The following is a 13521-nucleotide window of genomic DNA, read 5'->3' as shown; positions in this document are numbered from 1 at the left end:
ACATATTACATATTATTATCCCAGATAGAATCTCAAAAGATTTTGACCCCTTTTAACTCCCAGTAATTACTTGACACAAACATAATCTCAAAGGATTCTAGTCTTTTATGACTCCCAATAAATATAATTTAATCACATATGCACATATATCATCATATTATAACAATTAAAGAGTAACTGAGCATGTATTAAAATTTCATAGTGTTGTATAATGGTAGACAATAGAAAATCTAATTAGGCAAAAATGCATATTTTTAGAAAATTACCAAATTATCAGAGATCGTATAAAATGATGTTTTAAGATTTTTATTGTATTATAACACTATTTTTCAACATGCAGATAATTTTCTATTCAATAAAAATCCTGCAAATTTAAAAACCCTCAGTGTAAATTTTCATGAAAAATATTCAAAATGTGCATAATCATAATCTCTATAACATATAAAAATATTACGCGGTGAAAATTTTATCGGTGCGAAGTTATCCCCCATATTTGGCTAACAAATATAAAATTTTAATCGAAATATTCACTAAAACTTGTACATTTTTTAAAATTGAGATGAGCATAATATGACTTACCTCGAGATGAACAAGTTTTTCAACTGGGGCGACAGGCAAAAACAACCCGAAGTCGCCCAAAACCGGGCTTTAGTTTTCTCTCTCCTCTCTTTCTTCCCTAATCTCTTAAGCTTCCTCTCTGTTTGGTGAAAAACAAAATAAGCAAAAGATAATGGCTAATAAAGTCATAATAGTTATAGAATTTTTATTTTTTATTAAATAATATATATTAATATTATTATAACTAATTTTTAATAGAAAATTCATAGAAATTCTTTGTGATTCTGAAAAATATACATAAAATAACTCATTTTATTTAGATAATTCTGGTGAAATCGGTTTGTAAAACGGACACCTGATGGACCCCAAAACCTCACTTGTATCGACAGATGCTGATTTCTTAAGAAATTTTGATTGTGCCAAAAAATTATGAAAAAAATAGGGAAGCTAAAACACAACACTATAAATATTCTGGCGAAGACGGCTTGTGATTTGGACTTATGATGGTTCTAGAAATAAATATTGACTGTTCTAGGTAAAAAATTCTTATAAGAAAATTTTGGGGTTTCACAAGTGTAGGGGAAGAGGAAGACATTCCTCTTTCAGTACAACCACTCATACATTAGTTCAGTGTGGTTTTTCAATCACCTCAAGGTTTACCACTACCTAGAGAACAGGAGCATGTAATCCCTTTGAATGTGGGGGTGTCACCGATTAGTGTACGCCCCTACCGTTAACCCCAAATTCAAAAGGATAAGATTGAGAAGCTGATTAGGGAGATGTTGGAAGTGAGGGTCATGAGACCATGTGGGAGTCCTTTCTCTAGTCCGGGCTTACTGATCAAAAAGAAGGATGGGAGCTAGAGGTTTTGTTTGGATTACAGGGCGTTGAATAAAAAAATTGTGCCGAATAAATTCCCCATCTCGGTGATCGATTAACTACTAGATGAGCTGTATGGAGAAATAGTGTTTTCCAAGACGGACTTGAAGTTGGGCTACCATCAAATCACGATGGAGGATATTCAGAAGACGACCTTTAGGACACACGAGGGGCAGTACGAGTTTTTGGTGATGCCAATTGGGCTCACTATCGCCACTACTACTTTCTAGTCTTTTGATGAATAATGTTTTATGGCAGTACCTCATGAAGTTTATTCTAGCACTTAAAGGAGGTTATGAAGATTTTATAAGCATTAGCTAAGGGTCAACCTTAATAAGTGCAGCTTCAACCAGTCGAGTGTGGAGTTACTTGGGTCATGTAGTGTCTTAGGAGGGAATGACGGCCGATCAAACAAAAATTGTGGCAATGCAGAAATGGCCTATGCCTAGAAACATAAGGGAGTTGAGGGTTTTCGTAGAACTGATTGGGTACTACAGGAGATTTATGAGGGGCACAATACCATAGCTTGGTCTTTGACCGAGCAACTGAAGTGGGGAGAGGCAGTGATGCAGGACATACATGAAAAATATGATTTAGATAAGGATTTTGCACGCTTGATGATTAGGAGCAAATTAACTAAGCTTTATGGTGAGTTATACAATGAAATAAAACATAAAGAATAATAAACACAAGCTTAGGCCAAGTTACTTGCGAAAAGTAAAAGCCCCATAACAATCAATTACTCATGACATGGCAAACGAAATGGGTTTCAACGAGAAATTCCTAATCTAACAATAAGAGTAGTGCTATGAAAGATCTCTCACACAACTAATAAATACTAGGCTTTAGCGGGAAGAATTAACACAACTTTCCATGAGTCAATTATATTTACAATTGAGAACGACTAAAAGATAAAAGAGTAGGAGGAAAGATCACCCAAATAAATATGCTGAACAAAGCTGTGGTGTGGTGTTTATGTGCTTGAGAGAAAGTAGACAACAACCGTGATTCTTCTCGACGTCTTTGGACAACAATCTGAACTTTAAAACAAGAAAAATAGCAATAGGAGATTGCTACGAATGTTGGACAACAACTTTGACACTTGGGAAATTCTGGACAGCAACCTCTACTGCTTGTATAAACCTTGGGTAGCTGTTATAGGCTGCTGGAATCCTTTGAATTGCAATGTCAGACTTCCAAGGGTGCAGGACAGCCAGTTTCCTTGGCTGGAGAGTGGGGGCAGCTAGCAGAATTTGGATGTAGAGAGAAGAAGCCGTGAGGGTGGCCTAGAGAGGAGGTAGTTGGGTTTGGAAAAGGGTTTAATGGGAAAGGAAGGGGATGGGCAGGCTAGGGCTGAGTTTGGAAGTGTTTCCAAAGTGGGGGCTGATTTTATCGGAAAGAAATAATGAGGTGGCAAGGTGGGGGGTTCGACCAAGAGAGAGGGAGGGGGTTGTGTGTCTAGATTCAATGTATTTGGAGTTAAGGCATTAATTACTCAATTAATTCAGATTTGAAGTAATTAATTTATTTAATGACCTTTCCAAAAATAGGATTAATGAAATAGAAAGGATGTGAGATTTAAATTTGAGTTATTTCAAAATTCAAATTCCTTCCATAGATAGTTGGAGTTAAATAAGGAAAGTAGAGCTTTAGGAAACAAATCCAAATTTAAATCAAAGGTGGGCCGGCGGCTTAATGGGATAGGGAGAGAAATTAAGGAAGCTTTTAATGCTTCCTTATTTTATGGACTTAAATTTAGGATGAAATATTCATCATAACTTAACTTTAATTCAATAGGCAAGGATTTGAAAATTTTCCTAAAATAGGAGTGATATTTTAGGTAACAATTCAAATTCAAATAAATTTAAATTTGATAAGTTAATGAATTTACCTAAATTAATCAACCCAATTAGGAAAGGAATCAATGTAAGAAAGGATGGAGAGAAAAATCCAAGGGGAAAGGGGGGCGGCTTGGGCTTGGGTTCGGTTGGATGAAGGCCGGCGCGTGGGGTGGAGCTTTGGGTAAGCGGGTCGGTGGTCATAGTGGGGGAAGGAGGGTGGTGGCTTGAGGTGGTGGTAGTGGGAGATGTGGCCGGCGGCAAGGTGGGGTGACTAGGAAATCCGGCGGCTAGGAGGAAAAGAGATTGAAAGAAAAGAATGATAAAACAAACCGCGAACCCGACTGCCTTCAAGGTTGGTGGGTGATCCGTTTTCCCTCCCCAGGGATCTCTCCAAAGCTCTCTCCTAGAACTCTCATAACTCAAAGAACACATGTGCAGGAATTTTCTTATAATTCATTCATTAACCCTCAAAGAAGAAGAGGGAGGCTTTAAATAGCTCATACAATGAGAAAATGCAAAGTACTAAAATTCTCCTTTGGCTTATACATACCTAAGCCCTTAATTAAGGCAAAAACAATGGAAAAGCATAACAAAATTCCACAAATTAAAAATAATACATCAATGATAAATATGAAAATCAAAAGTAAGGCGATGTAATCGTTGCCGTAGATCGACGGCCATGCCTCTAGTAAAGTTTTCATATCTTGATGTCCTCATTAGGCAGCAACCCTGACTTTTAAGAGATTGAAGAAAGCCATGGCGACAGTCCCAGTTTTAGCTCTTCCGAACTTCAACCATATCTTTGTAGTTGAGATCGATGCGTCAGTGTATGGATTGGGGGCAGTGCTGATGCAAAATCTCAGACCTATAACATACTTCAATCAAGTGCTGTAAACGAGGGATAGATTGAAGTCGGTGTATGATAGTGAGAGCTGATGGCAATTGTTTTGGTTATTCAGAAGTGGCGCCCTTATCTTTCAGTGTATGATATTTTCATTTGAAGAAGGGAATGGAGGCGTTTTAAAAGGCGAAAAAGGGAATCGAGGCGTTTTTTCTAAGCGAGGCGAGGCGTAAGCCTCAAAATAATTAAAATAAATTAATTTAAAATTATAAATAATGATAAAAAATAAAAGAATGTTATGTCAACTATGAATTTGAAGATTTGTTTTAAGATAATATTACTGGAAAATAAGATTTAAAATAAACCCACTTAAAAATAATACATCCCCTTAGGATCAAGACCCAAAGCAGGCTCATCATCACTTTGATTGTCTTCAGAAAAATCTTCATAATTAATGTCAAAGTCATCCTCCAACTCTTCTTCATCTATAATATTTTTTCCTTTATCTCCTATATCAGTTAATATTTCATTAGCTCTAAAATGAAATAATAGTAACATACAAAATAATTCATTATATTTATGAATACTTTTAAATTTTTTTGAAGCCCCAATCTCACTTTATTTCTTTCTTTTATATATTTGAGTAGTTGCTTCATTATTTTCTTCATTGACATGACTTTCTCCTTTTGCTTCAACTTCAGATACATCAGTATTCTTAGGAGTAACCCATTTATCATCAGATTGTAACTCATCAACAAGCAAAGGGTCAATTTCATTCTTAATATTTTCTTGATTTTGCAGTTTGAGATGTCTATCTTTCAGTTTTTTGTTAAACATAACATAAACTAGTTTGTTCATTCGATCTGCCGCCAATCGATTTCTTCTCTTTGTATGAATTTGATTGAAGATACTCCAGTTACGCTCGCATGCAGAAGCCGAACACGTTAGGCTAAGAACTTTAACTGCAAAAGCTTTCAATTCAGGAACATCATCTCCAAAATTCTTCCTGCAGCTTTGTATGCACTTGCATTATTAGTAACAACCTGTACTATTAAAGCATCTCCCACTTCCTTCACAACTTCATCCAACATTTCAAACAATAATTGTGCATCCTTTATAAAGCTTGAAGCATCTACTGATTTGAGAAAAACTGTTCCATATGGATTGTTGACCAAGAAATTAATAATGCTTCTATGTCGAATATCTGACCAACCATCTGACATTATTGTCACTCCTGTCTCAATCCAAGTCTTCTTAACATCATCCACCATTTTTGAAGTTGTCTTAACCTCCTCATTCAGCATCCAAGTCCTCAGCTCATACATGCTTGGAAGTTGTAATCCTCTTCCATAGCTTCCAACAGATCGTAACATATTGATCCACGATGGACTCCTAACAACATTAAATGGAATCCCATTTTCATAAATGAATCTGGCGATATCCAAACAAACTCTGTTCCTGAGTTCTTTTGTAGCTGTAGGAGGCTGAATATCCTGAGTATTTATGTTTTCGTCGTTATCAATATTTAGCATAAATCTATCCATGGGCCCCCGACTACCTCAGTCAGAAAAAATTAGATGGCTTCCAATACTGGAACCTTCATGCTGTGATTCATAGTAAGAAGAGTTTCCTATCATCTCTTCCATATTTCTTTGTGTGACCTCCTTTGTGGTGGCAAACTTCTTTAAATAATTTGTACATTCCTTCTTCACCTCATCAGGAACTTTTGCACATGGTCCCACATTGACATGAGTGCAGGCTAGATGATCCTTCAATCTCTTGATGCCACCAGTTATGCGTTTCTCACAGAAATTACATTTCATGTAAACATATCCCTTCTTTGCACCTTCGCCTGACACTTCAACTTGAGTTCCATATTTCCATGCAGGATCTTTCCTTCTTGTGCCACTTGTCATGCTAACAACAGGATATATTTTAACAATTATTTGTACTACCAAATACCAATAATAAAACAACATGAATACAAAAATATACCAGTCTGCCGGGGGTTTCCGGGGGCAGCGCCCCTGGAATAAAATTATATTATAAGAGTAATTTTGAAATTCTGCTTGTTGTATATGCTCAATACCGAGCGTACCGAGCATGTACCGCTCAGTACCGAGCATGTACCAAGCATGTACCGCTCGGTACCGAGCGGTACTGGCTCCGTACCGAGCAGTACTGGCTCCGTACCGAGCGGTACTTGCTCGGTACCGAGCGTGTACCGCTAAGTACCGAGCATGTACTTGCTCGGTACCGAGCATGTACTGAGCAGTACCGAGCATGTACTGAGCGGTACCGAGCATGTACAATCTGATGAAGCGAGACATGAAGCAAATAACGGGAAGAAAGATCGTTACCTAGCCGTGAAAAAAGAACCTTCTATTACAAGAAGCTGGAGAAGAAGAAGCGAGACATGAAGCAAATGACGGGAAGATTACGGGAAGCAAGAGAAGAAGAAGAAATAAATCGTTACCTTTGATCGCCTCTAGCTATGTTCGAACTCGACCAACTGTGGTCGTCGAAGTTGGTGGAGTTCGCCTTTCAGTTCTCACCCGAAGAAGAAGCAGGTATGTTACCTTAATACTCGACTCTTATACGACTCTCACCGCTCGGTCTATATACTTACAAATCGAAGCAGTGCCTCGTTTCGCTTCAAGGCGTTACGAACCGAAGCCTACGCCCCGTGCGAAATAAGCGCACGCTCCGCCGAATCCAACGAGGCGTAAGCCTCAACGCGCAAATGCTTCGCCTTGCCTTAAGTCGCGCCTTAGTGCGTACGCCTCTTTCGCCTTTTTAATCTTTTGTTTGGATGGGCCAGAGGAGCATGAAGTATCTATTGGTGCAAATGATGGTGATCGAGAAGCATCATAGATAGTTGTCCAAATTCTTAGTTATGATTTTGAGATCCATTACAGGCCTGGGCCTGGGGTGAAAACTAAGGTGGCCGATGCCTTATCCAAATGTGTTGGGGAACTTCAGGAGTTGACTGTATCAGTACCAGTGATGGTAGACTATGGGGCCATCAAGGAAGAAAGCATGCAGAATGAAGAGTTGAGAAAGATCAGGGAGGATTTGATGAGGGATAATAGTAGCCATTCTGGTTACTATATTGAGGAGGAGAGGCTGTTGTATCAAGGGAGGTTTGTGATGCCACGAACTTCCATATATATTCCTCACTTGTTAAATGAGTTCCATGGCAGTGCAGTGGGAGGCTATTCAGGAGTACATAAGACCTATAGAAGGTTGGCATCTGAGTCTTATTGGAAGGGGATGTATAAAGATGTTGATGAGATGGTGGCGAGATGCGAAGTGTGCCAGAGAAACAAATGTATGATAATGGCTCCAGGAGGACTACTATAACCCGTGGCACTTCCAAACAGAGTATGGGGGCGGGGGGAGTATCTATGGATTTCATAAATGACCTACCATGATCAGAAGGGTTCACAGTTATCATGGTGGTGGTTGACATACTAAGTATGCATATTTCATCCCCTTACGACATCCCTACACCGTAGTGATTATGGCAGAAACATTCATTAGGGAGGTGGTTCGACTACATGAGATTCCTGAGTATATTGTCTCTGATCGAGACAAAGTTTTTCTCAGTCAATTTTGGAGGGAACTATTCAGGTTGCTGGCACTATTCTTAAGAAAAGCACTGTCTATCATCCACAAAAAGACGGTCAAACGGAGGTGATGAACTGAAACTTGGAGAGTTATTTGAGGTGTTTTGTTTCTAAAAAGCCACAGATTTGGGCTAAATGGTTAGCATGGGTTGAGTATTGGTACAATTCTTCATACAATTCTGCATCTCAAATGACTCCTTTTAAAATACTGTATGAAAGAGATCCCCCCACACTTAGTGCATTTTGGGAGATTGAGCACACCAGTTTATTCAGTTGAGTAGTATTTAGAGGAAAGGGATAAGGTGTTGGAGGAATTAAAGAAACATTTGTCTAGGGAACTACAAATCATGATGAAGCGAAGCAGATAGATATAAGAGGAGTTGCCAACAGGAAAAACGAGAAACTGGCTTCGAGGAACTTTTGCCCCTATGAGATTTTGGACAAGAGCGGAGTAGTGGCGTATCATTTGAAGTTATCCCATACGTCACCATACACCCAGTTTTTCATGTATCACAGTTGAGAAGAGCTATAGGGGAGCATGCAATCTGTGCATAATTGCCAATTACACTGATAGAGGACTTGGAATTGGTCTTAGAACCATTGGAGCTGGGGGGAGTCGGATCCGATAAAAAGGGAAACAAAGAAGTGCTTATCAAATAGAGGGATCTTCCCGATTTCGATGCCACTTGGGAGCCATATGAGAGAGTGAGGCTCCAATTTCCTTCTTTTCACCTTGAGGACATGGTGAGTCTTTGGGAGGGGAGTAATGTTAGGCTGGCCCAAGAGGGGCCAGCTGTCCCTATTAAACCAGCTCCTAGTGGACCGGTTTTATACTACAGCCGCCTACCCTGGGAAGGGAGAGGGAAGGGGCCGACTGCTCATATGGGTCCCAAACCATGATTAACAATTGCTTTGGAGGGAAATATTTGAATGAGAGGCTGTTCAGGGATTTTTGTATTTCTTCTTTGGCTTTAATTATTGCTAATGCTAGAATTAGGTTGCATCTTGATTTTGAAATCAAATTTGAGATCTAGAGTTTGTTCCTTTGGGCTCTAGGCTTGGCTAGAGATTTGGAGAGTTGTTTCTTCCTCTCGAGTTGAAGAAACTTTTATCGTTTATTGTTTTCCTTGTTCGTGGATTGAATAGAAGAAGTTTGCTTGTGTTTTTATCTCCAATTTCTTGAAAATTTTGCATCATAGTGCTGATTTCTCTCTGTAATCAGCGGGTTTTTTGTTGTTTTTCACCAATTACTATTAGGTTTGCTTGCAAACTCAAGTATTTCCCTTAGGGTTACTTGCAAACTCAAGTATTTTCTATCAGAAAACTCAAGTCAACATGGGAAATACCTTGTATAATTACAAAGAATGTTAGCTATATAGCGTATCACTGCAAGTACACTTAGACAGTTAGGTACCAAGAAGCTAGAGTCTCGTTGATCTAAAGATTTTTTGTCTCTAATAAAAGTCATTTTATTTTAAACTATATTTTCTGCCATAGGAATTAAGTAAATTATTTTCTTATTCTTTATTCCTTCCTATCTTTGCGAGTCTTATAAAATTATTGAATAATAAAAAAAAACAAGAATATTCAGGAAACTTGCCCCTTATGTGCACTTAGGGAATTCGCCTTGCTTCCTCGAGTGAAATATGAGGACTCACTGACTTAGGAGATAAATAATGGAATAAGTATAATTTTTAAAATAATACTCAGGGAACTCACATATGATATGTGAGCATCAATTTGAGAAATAACGGTCATGCTAATGTCCTATCCTAACTAGTTGAATCCTAAGCTGGCCAACTTTAGGTCTTGGTGAATAATGAGGTCCCTGAAAAATTCTAACTTGTGAGAATGGCTCAACCATTGTAATATAAGAGGTTGATTGACTAGGTTAAAGATCGACATAATGTGCCCAAGTTCAAGCCTAAAAAACTAAAACTAATTTTTGGCTTATTGAAGTCCTCGTGCACATGCCTTGCAAGTGAGCTAAGGCCTCCATGAAGAAAGCAAGTTTATGCTTGGCAAGGTTACCTCTCTGTTTCCAATCGAGTAACCTCGACGAGTTTGATTGGTTCTAAGAAACTCAACATAACTACCCCTTCATGCTAATAAATTAATAAGAAAATATTAAAATTTCTATTTTTTTGCACTTGCATGGTATAGTAATTTAATTAGGGATGTCAAAAATTTATAGGACCCGAAACCCGACTCGGACCTGACCTTAAAAAATTTAGATTCAAGTCAACCCGTTTGTGAAATGGGTCAGGTCCAGGTTCGGATTTTTGACCCGTTTGAAAAACGGGTTGGGTTTGGGTTGACCTAGAAACCCGACCCGAATTGACCGGATTACACTTCTGACACGCGACTGCGCCCATTGGTTTCACCGCGACACGCCAGCACCTACGAGCTGCGGCCCAAAAAATCCTTACCTCAATGCCTCTGCCATTCCGTTATATGCCTTTGCCAGGTCGCTCGCCGCCTTACCTGAAGGTCCGACACTCCGACCTGCAAGCTGCATTGGAAGTGGAAGCTGCGTCCCAATGTCCCGTCACCGAGGTAGGTATCGGCATATCGCGGCCCTAGACACCGTGAGCTCCACGTCGATATCGAGATTAGCCGAAGGTTCGACCTGCGGTCATCGTCCTGGCTAGTCACCCACAAGGCCACGGTGCCCAGGCCCTCCTCCGCATCCGTGGCTCTGCCAGTCCATCACTGTGGCCGCGGGTTTGCGATTCAGGTCGGGTCAACCCGGTAACTCGTGCGGGTCGGGTCCATGTTGGAAATCTTCACCTATTTAGCTAAACGTGTCGGGTTCGGGTCAACCCGTTTATGCATGGATCCACTCGGGTTGGTCCCGAACCCGACCCGTTGACTCGAATTGACACCCCTAAATTTGCTATATGTTTACCCTTAGTTTTTAAGAAATAATCATAGGGACATAGCTAAAGACAACTAAAAAATCATTACTCAAGTTCTGGAAGGTAACTCCGCCTTTATGGCATGATGCACAACAAGACATACGTACTTCTAGCCGATGAGTTTGGATGGTTACCCCCATGAAGATATAATGTCTAGAGTAAAATGTCGTGATGAGTCAAAGAAATGCAAATTACGACTTTGAAAGGCGACTCCCCCTTTGTCACATAATGTGCAATGAGTACCATGTGAGTTCCTTTAAGCATACGAGTTTAGATGGTTACCCCCGCAATGACTATAAAGTCTGGCGTAACGCAAGGCCTACCTAAGGTGACTCTATGTTGAGTTAAAGATATCTACCCACAAGTGCGACACTATGATAAATTCATCTATCATCAATGAACCAGTGTCATCTTGGTCTTTCATCATCAAGTTCTAAGATAATAATGAGGATTCCTCTCAATCACAAATTCTCTTTATTCACTGTTTGCTGAGTTGGTATAAATAGCTGAATGTTATTATGTCATTACACATTTCTTTATTTACTCATTGAACTGGCCTGAGTCAAATGAGTGGAGTTATCCCCATGAACTAGCCATGTTAGAATATTATCAAGAAGTACCCCCAACACTAGTATTGTTATATTCATTATGCAACGCCTACATGGTCATACTCATTCATTAGAACTTGGCGAGTTTCAAATTGCCGAGTCCATGTTTGTTGAGTCAGTATTTGATTTTCATTCAGCCAATTTTATTACTTCAATTAAATTAATTCATATCATTCATTATAGTAATAACACATACTTTTTTAAAACCCAAGTTATTATGACATAATTTACCCAATTTTATTTGAGTTAAACACTTGGAGAAATTTGCTAGTCATTGTTGAGTAAGTTTTGCATATGCCTTTCAAGCCCCCTGAAAAAAGAAAATAAAATTTTGAGTTTTGCTACTGGTAGGGTTGGATGTTATCCCTGGATAAATTTTAAATACAGCATTGAAGATAGGTTGATATGCCAGAAATTAATATAATTGTATAATTGTGGGTTTGTGCTAGTAAATATTTCTAATGTTTTTAGTTTCATTTTCTTAATAATCTACGGAAATTATGATGATGATTCTTAGATTTGTTTTCCATGTTGTCTGAATTTTATTGTTGCTGTAATTAAGTTGATAGAAGATTCTTGAACAATAAATAATTTTGTGAAGAATAGTCTACAATTCATAAATCTGGTTTCATTTTTCTAATTTCAGTTTCTAGTTGATGGGGCTGATGAGTACCTGCAGCTGATGGATGTAGCCAGTCATTTAATGCGTGCCCTTTTTGACATGCCCCAGGAGATGCAGTTTGATTAGATGTTGGAGAAGGTTGGCAGTCAACTTTCTTTCTTTTGCTAGGGACTAAGTAGCGCTCCTTTATATATAGTATGCTCACATTTATAACCTGCAAATCAAAATCCCTCCGGATGAACTGATAGTCCTGGAGTGTTAATCTAGAATTGGTGAACTGTCCTTGCAATCTTTTTCTATTACTAAAGCTTCAATCAGGAAATTCTAAGTTAATTTCGATAAGTTTCCTCTTGATTGTATAAGTAAGCTTGCATGTGATTGTTCGGCATTTTTTAGATCAACTCGACACCTTCACATTACTCCCTCTACATTTGACCTTTGGTTAATAAAATTATATTTTTTAGATCGTGCAAGGGCTATTTTTTCCATGGTTGATAATAGGCACAAGCTTTGGTTGTCAATGTGATTTTGGTGGCCTTTATGAAGATCCTCATGATGTTAAGGCTGTACTCGCCGCTTTTTTATTTAATTTTTCCATTCTCCAATTTAATGCTTTCCTTTACAATTAAACATGTTTGATAAATAATGATAGCTCTTAACCTCTCCTCCTTACATCAGATTGCATTTACTATTTTCCGCTCTATATGATACCTTTATTTTTTATAGGATAGCTAGATTTTTTTCGCTACATATATTCTGTCATTTTGGATGAAATGATCCGCGAGTCTTCAATTGTGGTATCTTATTTTATGTTATTGCTCAACAAAGGGATATAATGGGAAGTTTGATAGCACATATACAATTCATCTTGATTTGTTGGTAAGGAGCTTAGACGAAAAAGGAAGAAAAAAGATAATAAGTTTAGCGCCATCTTCTTATCATAATTAATCATCTTGCTCCTAAAATTCTCGAGCCCTTCAATCTGCAAAATAATCAAACTACAAAGCAAGAGCAAGTAAACCAGGAAAAGAGCATGTTTATATCTAATCAAAATAAGACCAAAGGATATCATCCACATGAATCCTACCCTCCTTAAAGATCATCAAGTAGAGAGCCATGTTATCAACGTTAGGAGAATGCAGAATAACAATGATGTATGAAATAATGATAATCGAATAAAGGCAAATAAAAAATAACAGAAGTTGAGAATGCATTCTTTTGTGCCTAGCAGTGTGAATTCGAGGAATGAGCTTCCAGAATAACAAATAAATCACCAAACAGCCAGTTGACTGAACATTCTTCAAAGCAGCATTGTACAAAACCTGCCACTTAATACCGAAATACAAACCATAATAATACTTAATTGAAACAACCCTACAGTAATTATAAGCCTTTTGGCTCCATTGAATGAAATTTTTGGCCTCCCATTTAATAGAACAAAGACTTTTCCAATCGGAAGAGTCTCCCATTTTGAAAAAAAATAATTAAGAGGATGCTTACCAATACAATATTTAGCAATCATAAACTTCGAGCAAAGGTTTTTTTTGGACCAAAAACTAAGCCAGAGTTTGTAAGAAAAATAAAGAGCCATGTCACCTAAGTTCTTAAAGCCCAACTTTCCTTCA

General features: G+C 38.3%; 1 protein-coding gene across 1 annotated transcript in view; it reads left to right on the top strand.

The window, feature by feature from the left end:
* The window catches only part of LOC110093745 (replication factor C subunit 2), a 38580-nt gene extending 26325 nt beyond the window's left edge, over window positions 1–12255 (top strand). Inside the window, exon 12 of the mRNA XM_020818723.2 lies at window positions 11921–12255. Within this exon, the coding sequence (XP_020674382.1) occupies window positions 11921–12022 (102 nt within the window). The 3' untranslated portion in view covers window positions 12023–12255. The remainder of the gene's footprint in view (window positions 1–11920) is intronic.
* Window positions 12256–13521: the final 1266 nt, after the last annotated feature.

This window comes from Dendrobium catenatum, unplaced genomic scaffold (assembly GCF_001605985.2).
Source record: "Dendrobium catenatum unplaced genomic scaffold, ASM160598v2 fragScaff_scaffold_379, whole genome shotgun sequence".
In the NCBI taxonomy this organism is placed as follows: Eukaryota; Viridiplantae; Streptophyta; class Magnoliopsida; order Asparagales; family Orchidaceae; genus Dendrobium; species Dendrobium catenatum.
This window is presented reverse-complemented; position numbering and strand designations above follow the sequence as displayed.